Source organism: Eucyclogobius newberryi, unplaced genomic scaffold (assembly GCF_026437365.1).
Source record: "Eucyclogobius newberryi isolate DKJ021-1_F unplaced genomic scaffold, fEucNew1.0.hap1 SCAF_8, whole genome shotgun sequence".
Lineage (NCBI taxonomy): Eukaryota > Metazoa > Chordata > Actinopteri > Gobiiformes > Gobiidae > Eucyclogobius > Eucyclogobius newberryi.
The window spans coordinates 27,470,700-27,492,599 of NW_027316500.1; the positions used below are offsets into that span (position 1 = coordinate 27,470,700).

A 21,900-nucleotide genomic window follows, 5' to 3' on the forward strand; every position below is an offset into this window, starting at 1 on the left:
CTAATGAGAGGTTCAACCAGAGGACGCACGGGCGACGGGCGTGTTTTTACAGCATTGTCACGGGGGCGTGTCTCAGCGCGGGACGGGTTAGAAATAAGGCCAGGTAATATGCTCAAACAAATCAAAAAACGATATATTTATTGTATATATAAGTGGGAGTTAAATCGACAAAAAATTCTAATATCTCAATTGTTGCTTTGGAGATATGCAAAATTAGAATATAATGTATAGCGTCTTGAATTAAAACAATTAAAAATGACCTCAAAAGAGACTAAGCTTCTGAACGAGCTCTTTTCTGGTTAATTTGATGACATTTTGTGCAATATTTGAACCTTGAGCACGACATTCACGGGCACATTTTAGAACATTCCTGGTGCATCTGTAAAACACGGTCCAGTCGGAATATCGTTGCCAAAGATATTCACGATATAGTCCACCCCTAAACATACAAACCTTTTTTTCTTCGTTTTTGTTGTTGTGATACACTAACCGTTGTATCTGTGTTTTGTATATATTTCTTAATTGCAGCTTATTTATGGTACGAGTTAACAGTAGGTTTAAAATCATTAGTGGCCATATTATCGTTTATGGTGATATTTCAAGGAACAACATAATAAATTAGTACATAAAATGATTAGTGTGTGTTGTGAATTGTGAAAGGTGATTTTTTTTTTTAATAAATCATGTGCAACAGACACAAAAACAACTTACTGAACTGACAACAATAATTAGCAAAACTAGTCAGAATCATTCCATTTTAGCTTCCATAGGGTAAAAATAAAGTTGAATTTGCCCTGTCCCAGTCACGAGTGTTTTGATTATTTGTTTGTTCAGCATTTGTCTGTAAGTCCCTCTGGTTTTCATATAAGATAATATGGGATAAGATAGACTTTATTTGTCCACAATGGGGAAATTCCAGTGTTGCAACACAGAGTAAGTACAGAAGTATAATAAAAAACAGATAAAAAACACACTTGTAGAAAAACTCTTATAAAAACCTCTTATACTCTTAATACAAATAAAATAACACTTATATCTGTGCCAGAGATGATGAACACGGCGACAGTGAAACAGTAGTGTTTGTTTAGTCCAGAATGGCGCACGCACCTGTATGTAGAAGGGGATCCCGGCGCTGCGTCGAGTGGCACACAGTTTGGACGAGGGGTCGCTGGACTTTACCTCCTCCAGGACCTCGGAGAGCCAGCGGGACGGCAGCCGCTGCAGGGCCTGGCTCCCACTTCTGCACATAAAAAAAAGAAAGGAAAAAACATGTCAAGAATTCTGTAATTATGGATATCAATCTCTTAGCTGTAAGAACAAATCGGACGATACAGACAAATCAGCTAGATTATGATGTGTTAATAGTATCTCAACAGCTCAACACTAAAATAAACATCAGACGACCACGCAATTTAAAGTAAGACGTATTTTAATATTTACGATAACCCATAAACCGTATTATAAGTTGCACCTTTTTTCATAGTTTTGGCCGGGGTGCGACTTGTACTCCGGAGTGACTTATGTGATATTATTCGTTATTTTCACACTGACAACCACAAGAGGGCGCTCTAGGCTCTAAGCGACGCAGAAGAAAAATCTGCACTTCCTCTACCTCTGGAGTTTGTGGAGTTGTTTAGAAGTGACGCAGAGGAAGAAGAATTCCGGATTTAGTGATTTGGGGTAAAACTGATGCTTTGCTAAACTTGTTAGCATGTTCTTTATGCTATAGTTATCTGAATAACTGTTAATATGTTACGCTAACATACCAGACACTTACCACAGTTCTGTCTGTGCCTCATGTAGCTGAAGGTGTTAGCGTTAGCATACGTACACCTATTTACTATGTTGTTCTCCAAAAAATGCGACTTATACTCCAGTGCGACTATATACGTTTTTTTCTTCTCTATTATGCATTTTTTGGCTGGTGCGACTTGAACTCCGTTGCAACTTTTGGTCCGGAAAATACGGAAGCAGCAAAGATTTACAGATAAAGATGTAATAGGACACAAAGCTATAATGGCCCTCACAATGAGACAAAACAACTCCTTGAGGAACAATGTAAAGTCCATCCTGAACCTAAACACTGCACGAGCCTGCATTACTTAAGATGCTGCTTTATGGGCGTCTTTAATTCTATTTCCAAAGCGTCTGACACAACACAAAGGAAATGCCTGGTCTAAACTTACTAACACATTTACACTGCTCCCTGTGGCATCTGTGTCCTCAAACAAAAGCTAAGAATACGATTCGGAGGAGGTCTGGAGAACACACACACACCCAAAAGAAACCGCTGGAGCTGCAGCTGTTTTAACGGGTCGCACTGGAGCGGAGCGCTTTCAAACAATCCGACGTGGAGGACGGAGACGGGGCAGGACGTATGATAAATGTATTGTTAAGCTATATTCAAATCCCCAGTAATGCTGTAGAAGACATTCAGACTCCACTTGAATCTCACATTGGATGGAAACGGAATTAAGTATGCAAGAAAGTCAAAAGTGTTATCGATTTTGTTGTAACTTATCGTTCAGAAGACTGTTTGTGTCTGTATGTGATGTTTGTCCATGTAGTTGTCTTGGCTCAGCACTGATATATCGTAAAAACTGTTCTTAAAAGTCAAAATGAGACGGTCTGCATTACTGTATTTTCCGGGCTATAAGTCGCACCGGAGTATAAGTCGCACCAGCCAAAAAATGCATGATAGAGAAGAAAAATACATATATAAGTCGCACAAGTGTTAAAATAACAAATAATATCACATATAAGTCGCTCCGGAGTATAAGTATGTAAGTTTAAATATAAGTATAAGTCGCACCCCGGCCCAAACTATGAAAAAAGGTGCGACTGATAGTTCGGAAAATACGGGTAATTATAGTGTGTTTCATCATCTGAGAACCAGGAAGTGCGCAGTTAGCATGCTAGTTGTTGTTGTTGTTAGCTTTACAGTGGTGGCACTTTTTACACCTTTCAAACTTAATGTCGCATTAGGCAAACGAGGAATAACTGGTGCAAAACTTTTAAAATTATAAAAATAACTATTATTAAGATACCAATAATTCTGTTTAACACATTTATAAAGAAAGTAAAAAGCAGGTCTATTGCCTCAGACCGAATAGATTATTGAACGTATTAATAGAATGACAATTTCAGAATCGTTGTGACAGAGAGTAGCTAAAACTAACTGCATTTATTTAAAGTAATTGTCCAAATAAGTAGTTGAATAGACACAAAGTGCGGGTACTTCAAAATGCTACTCAACTGACCGAAATAGCTCTATATTGTCCATAGGGTATGTGGATGTGAACTCGAGCGTTTTAGTGTTTTTTTAACCACTTAAATTCTAAAATGACAGAGAGTGACATACTTTTTGGTGGATTACAGAAACATGAGAGCGCACAAAGGCATATCCGGAGTGCATCAAACGCCTGCGGTTCTGCACCCGACAATCAACACCCCATAACGCATACCATCCATGCAGAAGTATTCACACATCCAGACTCCGAACCGCCGAATAATATCCACCCCTCGCGCAACTCGCTACGGCCGTTGCCTAAAAACAAATGGGGACATTCTGTTTGGGCCGCCGCGGAGTCAAAAGGAGGTTTGTCTGAGGTTTGTTTATTATACATTGCAAGGTTGTTCATCATGTTTTTATTTTATCTTATTAAGACGATAAAATGGCAGATTTTATTATTATTGAGCATTGATTTTGTGTTGTTTTCTTATGTTTAATCTTGAATAGTAAATTAATGCATGCATTGTTAATTGCATTGTTGTTTTAATGTTACTGACATTTAAACAATATATTAAAATATTGCAATAGTAACAATATCACAGTCCTCAACAAGCATAAATATATTTTCCACATATGTTTATTGTCCTTTCCAATCCTTGTTGTGTGAGAATATATATTTATAATTTTTGTGTCAGCACTAAGTAGCTCTATTATTTTGTATATATTTATTTTTGTGAAGGAATCCTTTCACACAGTTCCAAAACATTCCAAAACAGACAAAAGGACACAATGCAGTAACTCCAGATTATATTCTAATGGCAGTGAGATTACAGCGTACTCACAGTAATAAGTCAAATACAATGATCCCATCTTGTAATCGCGGCCTATTACCGTATTTTCTGGACTACAGGTCGCACCTTTTTTCATAGTTTTGGCCGAGGTGCACCTTATACTTATACTCCGGAGCGAATTATATGTGATATTATTTGTTATTTTCACAATTGCAACCTTAAATCATACTCCAGTGCAATTTATATATGCATTTTTTGGCTGGTGCGACTTATACTCCGGTGCAACTTATAGTCCAGAAAATACGGTATACCTGAACATCGATACTGGGGGGGCCCTGCTGCGGGGTCATTACAGGGCACCGGTCCCACGTGGGTCACTCAGAGGGACGTTACCTTTCGGGACAGATACGCACCTGCACAGCGTGTCGGTGAGGCGCACGAAACCCACGTACGCCAGTTCAAAGGCGCCGCGGTGCCGGGACTGGAGGAGCTGCTGACGGAAGTACAGGCCCACGCCCTCCACCTGGGACAGCGCGGAGAGAGGGATGGAGGGAAGGAGGGAGAGAGAGAGGGGAAAGGAAGAGGAGGGGTGGAGTAGAGATGGAAAGGGAGGGAGGGAGGGAGGTAGAAAGAGAAGATGGGGAGAAAGACGGTGAGAGCAAGGTTGGTAAAGAGAGAAGGGATTGTGAGCGGTGATATAAGAGAGGGAGACAAATGTGAGGGAAAGAGAGGGCGGGGAGAAGAGGTAGAGGAGAGGGAGAAAGAAGAAAAGCAAAATGGAAACAGAAGGAGGGTGCAAAAAAAAAAAAAGACCGTTACGGAGGGAGAAAGAGGAGATCAGTTTAGAGAGAGAGAAAAAAGAGAGAGATAGCAGAGAGAGAAGAAGGGAGGTAGAAGTGGAAGGTGAAAGCGTGAATAGAGGGAGGGAGGGAGATGGGGGGAAAGAGGGTGTGGAGGGAAGAGGGGTGAGAAAGGAGCAGAGAGGTGGAGAGAGAAGAAGAGGAAAAAAAGGAAGGGAAAAGGGAGAGAGGGAGGGAGTAGGAGGCGTGTGATAGAGCGAGGGAGAAAGGGAAAGCAGGTAGGTGTGGAGGGGAAAGGGAGGAGTAGAGAGGTGGAGGTGAGAGAGGGCGAAACAGAGACAGAGGGGAGGAGAAAGGTGAAACATAGTAAGTAATCTGGCCAAAAACTTGTAGCCTAATCACACAAGAATCCCTTTTCATGCGGTTTTGGCGTTACTGGAGTTCCAGGGGCCGAACATGAGAAAAACCTTTTGTAGTTGTGAGTAAATGTGTCTAAAACTATGACTATTTACTACTTGTGGGTGGATACAGTGTGTGCAGCAATGTTTAAATACCTGTTCTCTGGCCTGAAACGACCTTTGAGTGCACAAAAGGAGCAACCGCAGCACCATATGGACAGGACTGTAAGATTTATTTAATTCAGGGCGGGGTTTATTTGTCGGGTTTGGTGGTCTGGAAGGTCAACCAATCGCTTTAAACAAAAGTCCAATCCAGGTGAATGCAGTGCCTGTAGAATTAGCTCTACTCTGAAGCAAATAAAAAATATATATCTAGATGAGAATATTATTATCTTTAGTTATAACGTGATCATATTTGTTCAGTTTGATTGTTTGAATTATCTTTTTCCTTTTTTTTTGTCTGTTCTTTGTGGGTTTAGTGGGTTGTCAAAAAAATACTTTAAAAAAAAATAAATAAAAAACTACGTAAAGAAAGAACATTCACACATACGCAGTCATTACAATGGCAAAGTCAAAAACATATTGCTATACAGTATTGACAGGTAATTTATGCAGAATATTGCTTGGACTATTTTCCGGACTATAAGTCACACCAGCCAAAAAAATGCATAATAGAGAAGAAAAAACATATATAAGTCGCACTGGAGTATGAAATGTGGTTGCAAGTGTGAAAATAACAAATAATATCACATATAAGTCGCTCTGGAGTATAAGTATATAAGTATAAATTGCACCCCGGCCAAAACTATGAAAAAAGGTGAGACTTGTAGTCCGGAAAATACGGTAATTCAAATAAATAGTCCCTTAAATTTATTTTGAAACTACCTTGCAACAAATCCAAACATTATGTCCGACAAATGGGATTAATACTCGAGTGGCTACGAATATTTTATACCAGAAATATAACGAAAAACGTTTTTGACAAAAGCATGCGACACAAACTAAAAAAAGGTCTAATTTTATGATTTTTTTGGGGTATATCGATACATCTACTTCCAATACTAGTTACTGAGTGTACACACTTTTGACTTGCATGCCTCAAAATTATTCATCCATGGTCTTCGGCGACCAGGCAAAATGACTATAATCGAAAACGTTATTACAGTGATTTTAAGTCATGTCATTCTTTTCTAGCCGTTAGCCGTTAGCTTTGTACCTGAAGTCACTCCTACGTTGGGCAAAGAAAACCTGCCTCGCATCGCCCGCAGCCTTTTTTTGACGGTTTTCGCTTGTCGAGCGTGAGAGCGGCGTGCCCGTGGCGTGACAAGTGCGCTCAAATAAGGACGCCGAGCCATCCGCATAATGGCCACCGTGGGTAAAACCATCCAGTTAGTAATAGTGTTAGCGACATTATTCTTAACATACGCGCGAGTGCCATTTCTGCGGCCGAGAGTAAACTGGAGCGCGCTGCAGGTGAGGCGAAGGGCGAGGCGGACGTGGGACCTATCATTAAACTGCGGAGCACCGCACTGGCCCGGCCCGGCTTAGTCAGGGGTGGCACAGAGGGCACGGGGGAGGAGTGGCAACCAACACGGCCCCATGTCGAGGATATACGGCGTGTAAACGAGGGGAGAAAGGTCCCCGGTGCCTGAGGGGATGTGGGGTCAGGCGTGAAATGACTGCAGAAGACAGACCAAAGAGTGAGGCATTAAACAGGGCGAGCGCTGGGTAAATGTTATGTTCCAAGACGACTTAGTGGGGATACGTGCACATTACCGTAGTTTCCACACTATAAGGCGAACTTAAAAGCCTCCAATTTTCTCAAAAAAGGACAATAATCCAGTGCGCCTTATATATGGATTAATTCTGGTTGTGTTTACTGACCTCAAAGCGATTTTGTGTGGTTTTGTTTCGCTTAATGCACCTTATATGTGAAAAGATTATGGAAAATAGACCATTCATTGACAGTGCGCCTTACAGTGCGGGAAATACGGTACTCTCCATCAGCTGTTTCACGCTCGGATAAAGATCGGAGCATTACAGAACTCTTGTCTTAACAACAAAATATTAGTAAATCGTCGTGTTTTGCATTTTAATTGCATCATGGGATTTTAACAGCGGCCACCTTGTGTTAATAATCAATCTCAATGTTCTAATAGATTTCATGGTTTATTATACAAATTAAAACATGACTTTTTAATAATATGGTAAATCATCAAAGACAAAGCAGACTTTTTTTAAATAAACAAATAGGACCATTTAACATACAAGACAATCCAATTAATTACGTTTGAACTCCAAAACGCTGTGCTTTTAAGGTCACAGAATTGTCAAAATAAACTGCAATCTACAAATGATTAAATAAAGAATTAATTGCCCCGCCCTCCAAGTTGTGATCGATTAAATGTTAGTTTCTTTCTGCTCAGTAACAAGACATTTCCTATTATACAATATATACAAACAAATGATTATTTGTATTTATCCAGTTTACTTTAATTGGCAATTCGATTGGATTAGTACAAACTTGTGAAAGATACAAAACATATCAATAAAATTAAAAAAAAGGCTTAGCGTAAGCAAACTCCCTAGTGTTGCAAGGATTAATAGACTAATTGTGACTAGATATTTATAAAAATTATCGTGGTTGTATTTTGAAAACGATTTTTTTTATTTATTGACCTTTATTTAACCCACTGAGATCATCCAATGATTATCTGGACAATAAAACGTTAAAACACAAAGAATAATCTTAAAACTACCACTAAGACAGTGGCATTATTAAATTCAAACTTAAATTAAATTCAAACCAATAATGCACTTTATTTGTAAATATTCTCCATCAAAAATCCTTAGACTGATACTATACTTCTATCTTTTTTGCATTTAAAAAGTCTCAATGTACAAAAGAAATAATAGTTTGACTAATTGGAAATATAATTGCTGATCATAGTCGACTTCTAGACTAATCTTCTAAGCCCTGATAACTTAAACAGGTTTAGGACATTGCATGTAATCACCCTGATAAATGTTATTTCAGTAAAAATCATTAAAAAACGGCCTCAATAGCCAAATCTAGTCATCACTGTTACTGCAAATATACAAGGGGTAAATTTAGCAGATCGCCGCAGGGCAAACTGTAACGCTTAAGCATCCTGTTGTGACCTCATGACTGGAAACTCATCTGACCCTGTGGACATAAACTGCACCAAGCGACCTAAACATGCACCACAGACGCACCAAGCCCAATGACTTATCACATACGGTGCTCCAGGACCGGCCCAACCTCACCAAGGTAAAAACAGCAACGGTTAAGAAATATTTAAAGATCCCGCTAAAGTTCCCGTCTATGTACAAGTAAAAATGTATGAACGAGGACTCGGCACCCCAAGTCTGACAATATATGATCCTGGATTTTGAGTAATATTATGATAGGGTTGTGAAGTTAACTTGAGACGGGGAGCCAAGCAAATGTCGTGTACAGGCCAGTGAATATAGGTCGAGCATCAGCACCAAACATTTGCCCGTGTGGTACAAGGACTGTATACGCCAGAGCTTCTCAAACTTTTTCTGGAACGTGCCCCCTCTGGTCGTGTTTGTGCCGCTCTGACACCAGGAAGTGAGGCTGGGCACATGCCAAGGGGCTTTAGGGTCGTCCACAAACACTCAAAAGTTTATTAACACTTGATACATTGCGAGCCCAAGTCACGCCCTCGGAATTTGATGAGCGAGTCTGACAGATTCTTTCAGTTTTATGCCAACACCATGAAATCATGAATTATGTCGTTTTAGTTTTGTATTAATTATAACGTTAAGCTTTAAATGTTCGGTTGAAGTATTTATTGGCACATTTAATTCACTGTGAATTAAATTAATTAATTGAATATTAAATTAATTCTATGTACATTTAATTAATTCATTGCGCTTTTAATTACTTAAATGCACATTTAATTAATTCATTGTGCAAATGCGATTAATCTATGACATATGTAATTAATTAATCCTGCATTTAAGGATTTAATTTTCGCACACAAAATCCTCCACAGTGAACATCTTGAAGTGAAATGGCAGATGAAACTGTCAAGTCATTTCCAAAACATAGAATTAAATGACTTCATGCTTTTTCCTTTCCATTTTAATCCATAAATCAGACCCTCGACTAATTAATCAGCAAAAACGACGAAAGCCAGACTGAGAAAACCAATTACAAATCTAATCAAAATCCCATTATTTCTTTATAAATGCTGTTATTTCATTACATTTGTAAGGAATGGTACGGCAGCAGTAGATGGCCTTTGGTTGGACCGCAGTGGTGCCGAGCTGTGGCCGCTGTGATTATTTAAAGTTCCTCCAGAAGGTTCCCGTCTGCATATGTGACTCGCCACCGGAATTGTCGGACCATGTCGGCCTCGGTGAAACTGAGAAAAACAGCATTTTACTTTTTTTCCCCCAAATTTGTGATTTTCGTTTTTTTGCAGAATGTGCTAGTTGAAGATATGGACCAGCCATTCGATGTATCAGATAACAGTATTTGCAGCATTAAAAGCATAAATAAAGCCGTTTAAAATGTGGTGTTTTCGGGCGCTCTCTGGACGTGCAGAGGGGTGTGACCGCATTTCCATATGAACAGCTGCGCTATTGTAGTCAGCCAATGGGCTGAGCCGCCAGCCGCATGGCTACTTGATAAGCAGCAACACAGGGAGCAACACGCGCTGTGTAACATCAGTTGAAAAATGGATCCTTCTGCTATGCTCCGTAACTTTGACTGCAAATGTTACTCAAGAAGAAAAGAAAATTCTCTACTCTCAAGCAAATCGTGTAGCGGGAAACTCACTCCAGAACTCATGTCTGGAGTGAGTTTCTTCTGTCATAACTTCTGAGCTGACGACGTCCACGAAAAAGCCCCAGAAGAAGCGCAAGTTTGCCCGGACAAGCTTTTTCATAGGAGGCACGGAAGTCTGCAGAAGTACTTTCCTGTTCCTCATGGCGTAAGTAATGATTAATATTAAATACGCCTGTTTTAGTGTGCTGTTGTGGTTGTGTTTGTGTTGTGAGTGCCTGTTTTGTTGAGCCATCACAAGCTAGCTAGCCACGTAGCGCCGCTAGCCCCGGCCGTGTCCCGCTCCTCCGCATTTTAAGTCTTAAATACGACGTAAACGTCAGAATGTGAATAATGCAGAATAAATGGCATCACAAACACGCTTGAAAGTTATGTTTTGGTGTGCTGTTGTGGTCGTGTTTGTGTTGTGAGTGCCTGTTTTGGTCTAAACCTGGTGAGCCATGATATCACAAGCTAGCTAGCCACGTGAAGCGTGTTATTCCCATATTACTGTTAACCCTAATCCTTTTTTTCCCCCTTTTCAGAATTGGCAAAGACACCCTGACTGACATAATTAAACACTATGATGAAAATGGAGCAACACCACGGTTGAGGAAGAAGCGCGCACAGCCACGTTCACGCAGGTTCATCAGCCATGAAGTCATCCACACCGTTGTACAGTTTATCAAAAACTATGCAGAAGTCCATTCCATAATGCTACCTGGTCGACATCCTGGCCATAAGGACTGGCATGTGAAGTTGCTCCCAACCCATGTGACTAAGGCCTCAGTTTGGCGTCTCTACGTGAAGTCTGCTAAGGAGCTTGGTAAGTGTAAAACGTTATTTTGGTGATTTTCATGTTTTAATGATTAGAGTATAATTAACCATAAGCAACATCTGTTTTTTAGGTGAGCCTGCAGTTTGTAAATCAAGCTTCAGATCACTGTGGAAACAGCTTCTCCCACACATCAGAAGCTGCAGGCCACGCACAGATCTCTGTTGGCAGTGTCAGAGCAACAACGAGCAGCTGATACGAAGTGCAAATGACCCAGATGAAAGAAAATCTGAAGTTGTCCAGAAGCAAGTGCATCATCTTGCCCTTGTGCAAAGTGAGAGGACTTTTTACAACACTTTGATTGCTGCCTGCAGACTGAGCACAGAATCTAATGTGCTGTCTTTCGGACCCTCACCGCCAGCAAGCAAAGACATCAGGATGCATTACAGCTTCGACTTTGCACAGCAGGTACTACTAATAGTGCAAATGCAGAATAGCAATTATAGAGACATATACGTCTTAATCAAATGTCATATGTATTAATCTAATCTCCTTTCTCTCTCTCTGTCAACTACAGATACACTTTCCCTCAAACCCTCTGCAGCCGGGGCCAATGTATTTCCTGACTCCACGAAAATGTGGCCTTTTTGGTGTCTCCTGTGAAGGGATGCAGAAGCAGGTCAATTTCCTGATTGACGAAGGCATGTCGTCAAGTAAGGGAAGCAATGAAGTCATAAGCTACATGCATCATTTCTTCAACAACTTCGGGGTTGGAGAAAAATACGTGGATCTTCATTGTGACAACTGCAGTGGCCAAAACAAAAAACAATTTCATGTTGTGGTATGCTGCCTGGCGTGTTGGACACAAGCTTCACCACACAATGGACATCCACTTCCTCATTGCTGGCCACACGAAATTCTCCCCTGATTGTGGCTTTGGACTTATCAAGCAAGCATACATGAAGACCAGGGTTGACACTTTGGAAGACATCGCTGAGGTTAGTTTATGTTATTTGACTACTGTAATGTGTAAACATTAGCCTGGCAAAACTTCAGTGCAGATATTTTTCTTCTGTTCTAATTTTTTTTTACAGTCTCGCCCTTGTCATCAGGTAGTGGAAAACAGCTCTCCTGAGTCTCACCTCAATATCCCACAGCTTGTTGGAACGGCGGATGGCAAAGTGTTCGTCAAGAACTTCGACTGGCAGAAGCATCCGAGTCCCTTCTTCAGACGGCTTCCAAAGATCAAGAGCTATCAGCACTTCAGGTATTTATATTCAAACAAAAAAAAATAGTTAATGAGTGTTTCATGTGAAATAGTTAGCCATTTCTTAAATGTCCTGTTATTTGCTTACAGCTTTGATGCCAAGAGACCAGGTGTGGTGCTTGCGAAAAGTCACTGTGGAGCAGAACCAGTGGAATTTCAGCTACTACGCACTACAGCTGTTCTGCCTCCGGTTGACAATCTCCATGTCCTGGTCCCACCTGGATTGAACATTGACAGGCAGACCTACCTGCATGAAAAAATCAGGCCTTTCTGTGCTGACGAGGCAAAAGACATCACATGCCCAGCGCCGAGAGTCACAGCACAGAAGACGAATGTGCAAAAGAGGCTGCGGACGTAATTGGACTCTGATGGTGTACCTATGATGTCTATTATCTCATATGTTGCAGTTCGTATACCTGGCCCTGGCATCTGTTTATAAGAGTTCTTGTTGGAGACCATTGTTGGTGCACTGAATCACCTGTGAATTATGTTTACCGACAAATGCAATGAACCCTATTCTCATTCTGATTCTTTGATTCTATTCAGGGCCTTTTGTAATCCAAGTATTTCCATTTTAATATAGTAACTTCTAATTCTGATTCAAGTCCAGTTACCATCAATAACAACACTCCTCTTGAGTCTTGAGTGACAGCTGTAGGGGGAAGGTGGTGTCAGTGTGACAGGGGGGAGGGCTTATCTCAATGAGATGCAAATGAGCCCCCCTGTGACTCTGGGCTCACTCCGGTGAGAAACTTTGGAAGCCGTTTTCTCAGTGAATGGGTTTAAGAGTTGTATACATTCAAATGACCACAACTTACTCAAATATTATCAGATCTACATGAGTGAGACATCATTGGAAAGCTTTGAATTCACACTTTCAGAATCTGTGAATAACTCAAAATGTCTCCGGGTAGACATGTAACTGGATTGGCCACGTTCAGTCACATATGTGCGACGTTTAAAAAAGGGACCCAGCCTACTTCCTGTGCGGGTCTCCGGGGGGGGGGCTTTTTTTAGACGCCAACTTCCTGTTTGCGCCGTGCCCGTTTTCCAGGGGAAAAAGGACAAACCTCCATGTGCAGACAAAGAGAAGTTTGCTCAGTTTAATGACATAATGTGTGTGTGTGTGACCCAAATAGGCCACCGTACGTCCCATGACTGCAGTGAACCCAGACGGCTCTGATGAGGAGCGCTGTTGTTCTCTAAGGGTAAAGAGAGCCATTATGTGGTTAGGACAAGAACACATAGACTGGGACCTGAAGATGTGCTGTAAAGGAATGATTAAGAGTTTATAAATAGACCCAAAGTCGTGCAGGAAAGCAAACTGAAGCTTTAATAATTGGCAATTCATAAACATATAACTAATTGCATTACAATCGGCTGGAAAAACTATGTTAAAAGACAAAAATCCCTCTTAGTCACTTAATTTTTTCACCGGTTTCGCTTTAATTTTCAGATATAGAAAGAAAAATAAAAGCTCTATGTTACCTACTACCGTATTTTCCGGACTATAAGTTGCACCTTTTTTCATAGTTTTGGCAAGGATGCAACTTATACTTATATTTATGCTCCGGAACAGCTTATATATGTGATATTATTTGTTATTTTCACGCTTGTGAAATTATGTTTCTTTCTTCTCTATTATGCATTTTTGGGCTGGTGCGACTTATACTCCGGTGCGTCTTATAATCTGGAAAATACGGTACTTATATTACCTCAGAATATCATAATAAAACGATATTGTCTTGGGCATTAGTACCACAAAAAATAAAAGTAGTGTCTATTTATTAACCAGTCAAATATCCACGGAGATTAGGGCGGAAACCTTTTGTAAAAATATCCAACTGCCACGTACATGACAATGAATTGTGATTAGATTTGCATCGTTTTAAAAGGTTCAAGTGAGTTCAGTCAATAAGCCCACATTTTATTCCAATAATCAGTGACTTATAATAGGCTAAAGGCAAATGGCAAACTAAAAGTGGGCCAAATGATCATGACAAATACTCATTTTGATGTGTAGGTGAGCAGAAAGGCAGAGGGAATTAATAAATAAATGTACTTTCTAGCTTATAGCCTATGGAAAAAGAAGAAAATATATTCAGACGATTTGGAAAAAAGAAAAATCCCTACTTCAAGTGAATAATCGTCATTATATTTATGACAAAAATAATTGTGATGATCATATTTTCTATAATCAAGCAGCAGCATCGCCACTTAATAAATTCTGTCTCGCTTTCACTTAATTTCTACATAATAATTGCAAAAAGAACACGACAGATTGTGAGATTTTACTTCCAACAGAAGATACAGTTGTACATTTAGAGCGTCGAGAATGTTCAGGGCCACGAATAGTCCAAACAGACCCGTGTGCGTGCTCGTACCAGAGGGTTTCCAAACATCGGTCGCTCTTTCTTTGCCACTTTTGTCTAAACGAAATGACCCTGCCGTGTAGAACCCGCCGTGCCAAAACCTCGCTCGTTTCAGCAGCGGCCAAACTCGAGTCAAAAAACGTGCCACGCTAAAATAAACACGGAACTGTCAAAACGTCGACGCCGGTGGTCCATCTCCCGCTTCCAGCTCGTCAGGTTTGTCAACGCGGCGCTCGATCATTCCGCCGCACAAAAACAGATAAAACGTACGATCTTGGCTTTCGAAAAAAGAGCTTGAAACGTTTCCACAGGAGGAATCGTGATGCGAAAACGTAGCATAGCGACGGGGACAAAGTGCAGGAGGTGTTGAGGTCACCAGATTTTGGAAAGAGCGTGTGTCAACAGGCAAAAATGACCTGGTCCTCGCGGACTTTTCCGAAAGCGCCGTCCCGTTCCACTTACAGTCCATGGGAGTCGTTCAAATATTATTGTATGGTGACTCAGAACGGTTGTGACAAAAGGCAGACGGAGCGCATGTGATTCTGTGTTGGGGTTTGGAGTCCAGTAGAAAAGAGAAATGATCGAATAAGACGGGCGTAGTGTTCGTGTGCGGTTACTCTTCAGATCTTTGGGAGAGTTGTGAAAAGAGTCTTTGGACAAAGGAAAGTACAGCCACTGCACGGGTCGTTTCACGGCAGCGCAGCACTCCAGCTTTTCCTGCATAACATGGAAAAATTCTGCTTGGATATGAAAGCAAAGGGGCAGTATTCTTTCTCATTTACGCGTGTCCAGTGCCGTTTTCTGGGGCTGGAGCGAGTGAATCGACGCATTGCAGCGAATCAATTATTGAAATTATCGTTGTGATGCTATACACGGTCTTCACAACATGCCAGCGTGCAGAGAGAGGGTGTTTTCTGGTTCTGACAAAGGATTAAATGCCCCAATAAAGGCAAAATGTGTGTGTTTACTGAAGATGAATTTTTATTTAGCTTTATCTGGGTAAAATTTTGTAGAAATCGCATTTTCATGGACATTTTGCAATCCAAACAACTGATCAAAAATAATAATATCAACCAAAATAATAGTGAGATGCGGCCTACTAGTTTCTTTATAATCTCAGGTAAGAAATTCAGTTCATAGTCTTTTTTTTTTAACTTTAAAAATATGCAAAGAAACTAATTGTCAAGTATCCGCTTTAGTCTTTTTAATCGAGAGGTCGACAGCCAAACATCTGTCATTGATTTTGTTAAAAAAGCTATGATTAGAAACCTTTATTGCGTATTGTCTGGGACGGGAGTTGAAAATTAGCACTGGCTATAAACTTTGTATGCATCACATCGGCTGCAAGCTTTGTTTTGTAACTATGTATGATGCATTGTCCCTGTCAAATAAGGAAATTATGTTAAGGAAATTAATATTGAAAGCCATTTTATTTGTTTTAATAAAAACAAACTGTTCAAATTGAATCAAAAAGGAGATGATCAACAAAACGAATCATAGTCTTAATTTTCATATTGCAGAGCTGTAAAACAAGAAACTCTTTGGTAAAGCAACATTAACTATAAAAACTACATTATAATATTAATGCTGAAGCTGAAAATGTATTGTAGTATTTGTAAATGTCTCAAAATTCTCCCATTTAAAGCTTTTTGATCAAGAAACACTCCACAGACACAACACAACATTGAGCACATGACCAAACCTAGAACCAGAACTATGCCAATTTTTACTAATATAACACAAAAAATGATACATATTTAAGCAGGACATACAGCTATTGCGCTGCTGCTTTTCCCAATAAACAAAACTCCACTGAAGCCTCTAAACCACGAGGAATAAAGAGTCACAATCTCCCATCTATCCTTTCATTTTCACTCTTTTTGAGGGATGTAGCCGCACTATAAAGTATTGAGGTTTTGAGCATGAAAGCGTTCTGGGAAACTATGTTCGTAAAGAAACAACAAACAAGTGACTAAGACGAAAGCGACGTGGATCTTTCAAAGGAAATCCATCGCTTTAACGACAAAAGCCCCCGTGACGTGACGCGCCGTCCGCAAAGCTTTTGAGTTCGGCTTCGTATAAAAGATGTATTTAGTCCGGTGTGCGGCGTTGTCGTCACGGCTCGTTTCACTAAATCACAGGAGGATGAGAGCGCATTAAAACGTCCAAATGTATAAGATCCGCTCAAAGGGAAAACGTACTCTTCAGCCCTTTTAGAAGCTACGAAACGAAGACTGTTCGCACTTTGTATGGGATAACTTACCGTATGTCATGATTTTGTCTTTCCAATAAGTGAAAAATGACATAAACATGAATATACAGACTTTTTTACTCAAATATCTTCATCCAAAGTCTGACCTCTGCTCAAAACCACGTTGTTCCGGACAGAGGATCGACTGCGGACCTCTCCATTCAAAAACCCACCCAAATATTTGATGTTTTCACACGCCTCGCTGTCGATCTGTCCGTACTTAACTGCCCGGCCCTATGATATGTGTGATACTTTTAGCATCTCATCCCCATTTCACACTGCACTGTCCTGTCCAATAAAGCCTACAGGCCTTCAATCATTCATCAGCATCATTTTGATCAATACCGTATTTTCCGGACTATAAGTTGCACCTTTTTTCATAGTTTTGCCCGAGGTGCGACTTAAACTTATATTTCTACTTGTATACTTATACTCCGCAGTGACTTATATGTGATATTATTTGTTATTTTCACACTTGCAACCGCATTTCATGCTCCAGTGCAATTTATATACGTTTTTTTCTTCTCTATTATGCATTTTTTGGGCGACTTATAGTCCGGAAAATACAGTATTATGTTTCAATATGTATGAAAAAATTGCAGATTTGTTCATTTGAAAGGTGTTCAATAATTAGATGTAGACAGCGCAAAAAAGTCATTATAACATGAAAACATGTGGTGCAGCCCTTTTTCAACAATACTCATACTCATTTGTGTAGATATTAAGCATATTTTAAATTGTTATTCTTTCATTCTTATTTTTCATCTTATTGCAGATTTAAAATGTTTCACTTTTTGACTTATATAGATTGTTTTATCATTGTTTTATGTTGCATCGAATCACCAAGACAAGTTCCTATGTTTGTGTATTTTGTACATTGACAATGGCAATTCTGGAAGTATTGTGGACATGTGTAACTGTAACTGAATAAATGCAGCGATACACGAGTTCGGGACGTTCCAGGCAAAGCGGCGACAGCTCCAAATCCCATAACTGCAGGAACAAATGAATGAACGTGCGGCGGGTGCATGAGCCCCACCATGAGAAAAAAAACACCCATTCAGCAGCTCAGAGCACTTCCTACATTACAGAGGCATAAACAGAGGGCGCGGACCCCCCTGCGGACATAAACGCAGCCTGTCTGGGTCCCTGTTATTACGGACGCGAAACATGTTGAACCACTCAGACGACTTGTTCCTGTGCGAGTTTGTCTACGGCTCGTGTTGTTTGCAGTTTTTTTTTCCTCCCGCTGAAGTAGTCCGAAGCCGGTGGAAGTAATTTGGAAAGAATGCGGTGGAGCGGGGCGGGGCGGCGGGCCGTTAAACCAGCAGGCTCGGCCCTCAAATGAAAGCGCCCGAGCTAACGAGGCTAACAAGGACGGATGCTAACGGCGGAGGCTCCCAGTGTGGCGTCGCGTACAGACGGCACACGTGTACCAGGAATTTACACAGGGCCGTGGACACAATGGGCGCGCAGTGATTCAGTCGTTTGGCCCCCCGTGACACAAAGAGCTGACCGAGATTTGGATGTTGTTAAATGCCGACAAACAACTCTGCATAAATATATTCTCACATTCTTCGAGCTTGTTGTGATCCTCGATTTATTGTGTTTTGAGTTTTGGAAACATTAGTGAGTAGATACATATGAATTTAAGATGCCAACAGTAGAAAATATATTTATCAGGAGTCATTTTATTTATAAAGGTGTCATTATTTCATTTATTTATTTTATTATCCATTTTATTTTTGTCCAATGAAGTAATCAAAAGCTCACCATTATAGTTCTCCCTGCTGTTTATTTCACAAATTGTGGTATGTGGGTGTTTTCTTTTTTTTTTTTAAGGATAAACAATACAAAAAAATACAGAAAAGAACACGGCCAGAGAGTGAAAATACAAAACAAGAACAAATAAACATGAGCTAAACATCCAAAGAAACAAAATCATTGTGTATTTAAATTAAAATATCGTGGTGTTCAGGGTCCTCTGTAATGTTGCAATGCAAACTTTCTTTCAATTGCTTAATGTATGTTTTGGTAAAGCATTAAACATGTGTCTTTAACATGTTTAAATCGGTTTAAATTATAGTGATGTAAATGTTTGCTCCACATCCAAAGACGGCCAGCACTTTACAGCCGACACATGTCAACAATTCCATAGTGCGTAAAAACAACCAAAGTTGTGTTATAGATCCTGAATACTTGCATCTGCACGTTTGTGACAATAATACAAGCATAAAGTATAATTTATAGTACCTATTTGTTTGCTTTTTACACAATGAAGACAAAAATAAGGCACCATAGTCTCCTCAATTGATGGGAAAGAGTGATTTTTCTGTTTTAGACCAGTTTTTCAGAGCCCTGGTGGTACTTTGGATGCCAAGTAACGTATTTTCTGGAATATGAGTTTTTCATAGTTTTGGCCGGGGTGCGTCTTATACTCCAGAGCGACTTATATGTGATTTTATTTGTTATTTTCGCACTGACAACCACAAGAGGGCGCTCTAAGCGACGCAGAAGAAGACTCTGCACTTTCTCCACTTCTGGAGTTTGTGGAGTTGTTTAGAAGTGACACAGAGGAAGAAGAATTCAATGGATTTAGTGATTTGGGGTAAAACTGATGCTTTGGTAAACTTGTTAGCATGTTCTTTATGATATAGTTATCTGAATAACTTTTCATATGTTACGTTAACATACCAGACACTTACCACAGTTCTGTCTGTGCCTCATGTAGCTGAAGGTGTTAGCGTTAGCATACGTACACCTATTCACCATGTTCTCTCATCTCTTATTAGTTTAAATTGCATTTCAAGATGAGATGTCTGTTCTTGGTCTTGGATTTTATCAAATAAATTTCCCCCCCGACTTATAAGGTGTGTATTGTGCATGTGTTGGTGGTTCACCTGCTCCTCCGTGATCAGCCCTCGCCGGCTCGCTCCGTCCTGGGGCAGACTCTGGCACAGCTGCCCCAACAACATGGACACCTCCTTCATGCTGCGCCAGCAACACACCAGCACCATCTGAGCGGTCACATGGTCACGTTCTCCTCCTGCGGGATGACATATGCAGAGAAACATCAGAACTAGTCGATCAAATGTCAGCAATAACGACGGTGGGACAAATATTTAGGTGGTATTTACAGTGAAAAGTTTTGTATTCTTTCAGACTTTTTATCAGCTAAAAGAAAGACTATTCCCAGGGTAGACACTTTATTAATGAAAGGGAAAAAGTAGCAGAGTACACAAAAGGAAAAGAGGAAGAAATCAAAGTCAGACACTGCCCCCATTTGAAGACTACATGAACTACAATAACACAAGTGCGTTTTTGTATAAAGCCAACGATGACGCGATTATAAAATGCTGGGCAACATTTCAAAAGATTGATAATATTGTGAATGTTGATGCGAAGAGGCAAAATATTGGTACTATACTTTATAAAAATTAACAATCCATCGTTTAAATCTAAAAGTGTTAAAAAAAATGAGCTGGATAACAAAAAAAAGGGGTTAAAGTGATATTTGTTGCACGTTTGTGGGTAATGTTACAGTCTTTTCACATAAATCTGATACTTAAACGTCTTCATCTGGTGGATTAACATAATATCTTCTGGTTGGGACACTCCAAACAACATGGAGGCGTTCATTTTTGTTCATATCGCCCACTTCTACCTCCTGATAAAGTTGGTGTAATGCGTAATAAAGAGCATTTCCCACCTGCGTCTGGGGAAGGATTGCCGGCGTTTTCCGTTTGCTCCTCGCTCGGCTCCGCCTCTAATTCTCTGGCGCTGGTGAAGAAGTCGTTTGTGTCTCGCGGCTGAATCTCCAGGAGGATTTTCTGCAGACCGGCCGACGCTTCTGCACAAACATGTTAAAATGTCTCAGAATTACTGGGCTTTTCTATAAAACGATCACACGCAACAAACAAACATTATCAAAACATCACTTCTGCAATAAAAAGGTAACGTTTGTCACATTTAGCTTCTTAAACGTGTACAATAACGTTTAGTCTCTGTGGATAGAAATGGCTTGAACTGGAATTTTCCACAATACGGCATTTAACGTAATCTATCCAATTACAGATGTTTTTATTGCTCCACAATATCTTGAAAGAGAAAGAGATTGCTGTGAGCGTGGACGCCTCTCCACAGATCTGACCAGAAACTTGGCCTGGAACATTTTAGGCAAAGCAATGAGATCTCTATGGAGACGAGCACGTGGCAGAAACGTGGCATGATTCAACTTTAATGTCTTTTTATTTAGTTTTGTTTTTTAAAGCATGAAAATAATAAAATGCATCGCGGTAATTGTTTTAGAGCATTTTTAGCATACAGCTAAGTAATAAGTAATAAAAGCATATTAAATGTGACAAATTGAGGAAGTTAATGTTTAGAAAGGGCAATGTGTCGACTGATCGTCTTAAATACCACTTTGATATTATTGCAAATACAATGCATTAACATTTGGTTTACCCGAGTCGGTGTCCATGGGGATGAGTCCTTCAGGGGAGGAGCTCTGGACGACGGGCGCGACCACATCAGACATCCTGTAGCAAACGGTGATGAGCTCCGAAACAAGGGTCCGCCACTGCTCGGACTCCTTCAGACGCCTTAAAAGAGAGAGAGAGAGCTTAAAAGAGAGAGAGAGAGTGCTTAAAAGAGAGAGAGAGTGCTTAAAAGAGAGAGAGAGTGCTTAAAAGAGAGAGAGAGAGTGCTTAAAAGAGAGAGAGAGTGCTTAAAAGAGAGAGAGAGTGCTTAAAAGAGAGAGAGAGAGTGCTTAAAAGAGAGAGAGAGAGTGCTTAAAAGAGAGAGAGAGAGTGCTTAAAAGAGAGAGAGAGAGTGTTTAAAAGAGAGAGAGAGTGCTTAAGAGAGAGAGAGTGCTTAAAAGAGAGAGTGCTTAAAAGAGAGAGAGACTGTGCTTAAAAGAGAGAGAGTGCTTAAAAGAGAGAGAGAGAGTGCTTAAAAGAGAGAGAGAGAGTGCTTAAAAGAGAGAGAGTGTTTAAAAGAGAGAGAGAGTGCTTAAGAGAGAGAGAGTGCTTAAAAGAGAGAGTGCTTAAAAGAGAGAGAGACTGTGCTTAAAAGAGAGAGAGTGCTTAAAAGAGAGAGTGCTTAAAAGAGAGAGAGAGAGAGAGAGTGCTTAAAAGAGAGAGACTGTGCTTAAAAGAGAGAGTGCTTAAAAGAGAGAGACTGTGCTTAAAAGAGAGAGA

The 21,900-nt window shown here is 40.2% G+C and overlaps 1 protein-coding gene and 1 long non-coding RNA gene across 2 annotated transcripts in view; both read right to left on the reverse strand.

Moving 5' to 3' along the window:
* The window catches only part of LOC140351666 (uncharacterized), a 344,644-nt gene that overhangs the window by 181,250 nt on the left and 141,494 nt on the right, over nt 1-21,900 (reverse strand). The window lies entirely within an intron of this gene.
* Nucleotides 1-21,900, reverse strand: part of thada (THADA armadillo repeat containing) — a 165,224-nt gene that overhangs the window by 135,289 nt on the left and 8,035 nt on the right. Inside the window, exons 19-23 of the mRNA XM_072437603.1 lie at nt 21,167-21,303; nt 20,412-20,552; nt 19,603-19,748; nt 4,437-4,546; nt 1,108-1,240 (exon numbers count right to left, since the gene is read on the reverse strand). Of these exons, the coding sequence (XP_072293704.1) occupies nt 1,108-1,240; nt 4,437-4,546; nt 19,603-19,748; nt 20,412-20,552; nt 21,167-21,303 (667 nt within the window). The remainder of the gene's footprint in view (nt 1-1,107; nt 1,241-4,436; nt 4,547-19,602; nt 19,749-20,411; nt 20,553-21,166; nt 21,304-21,900) is intronic.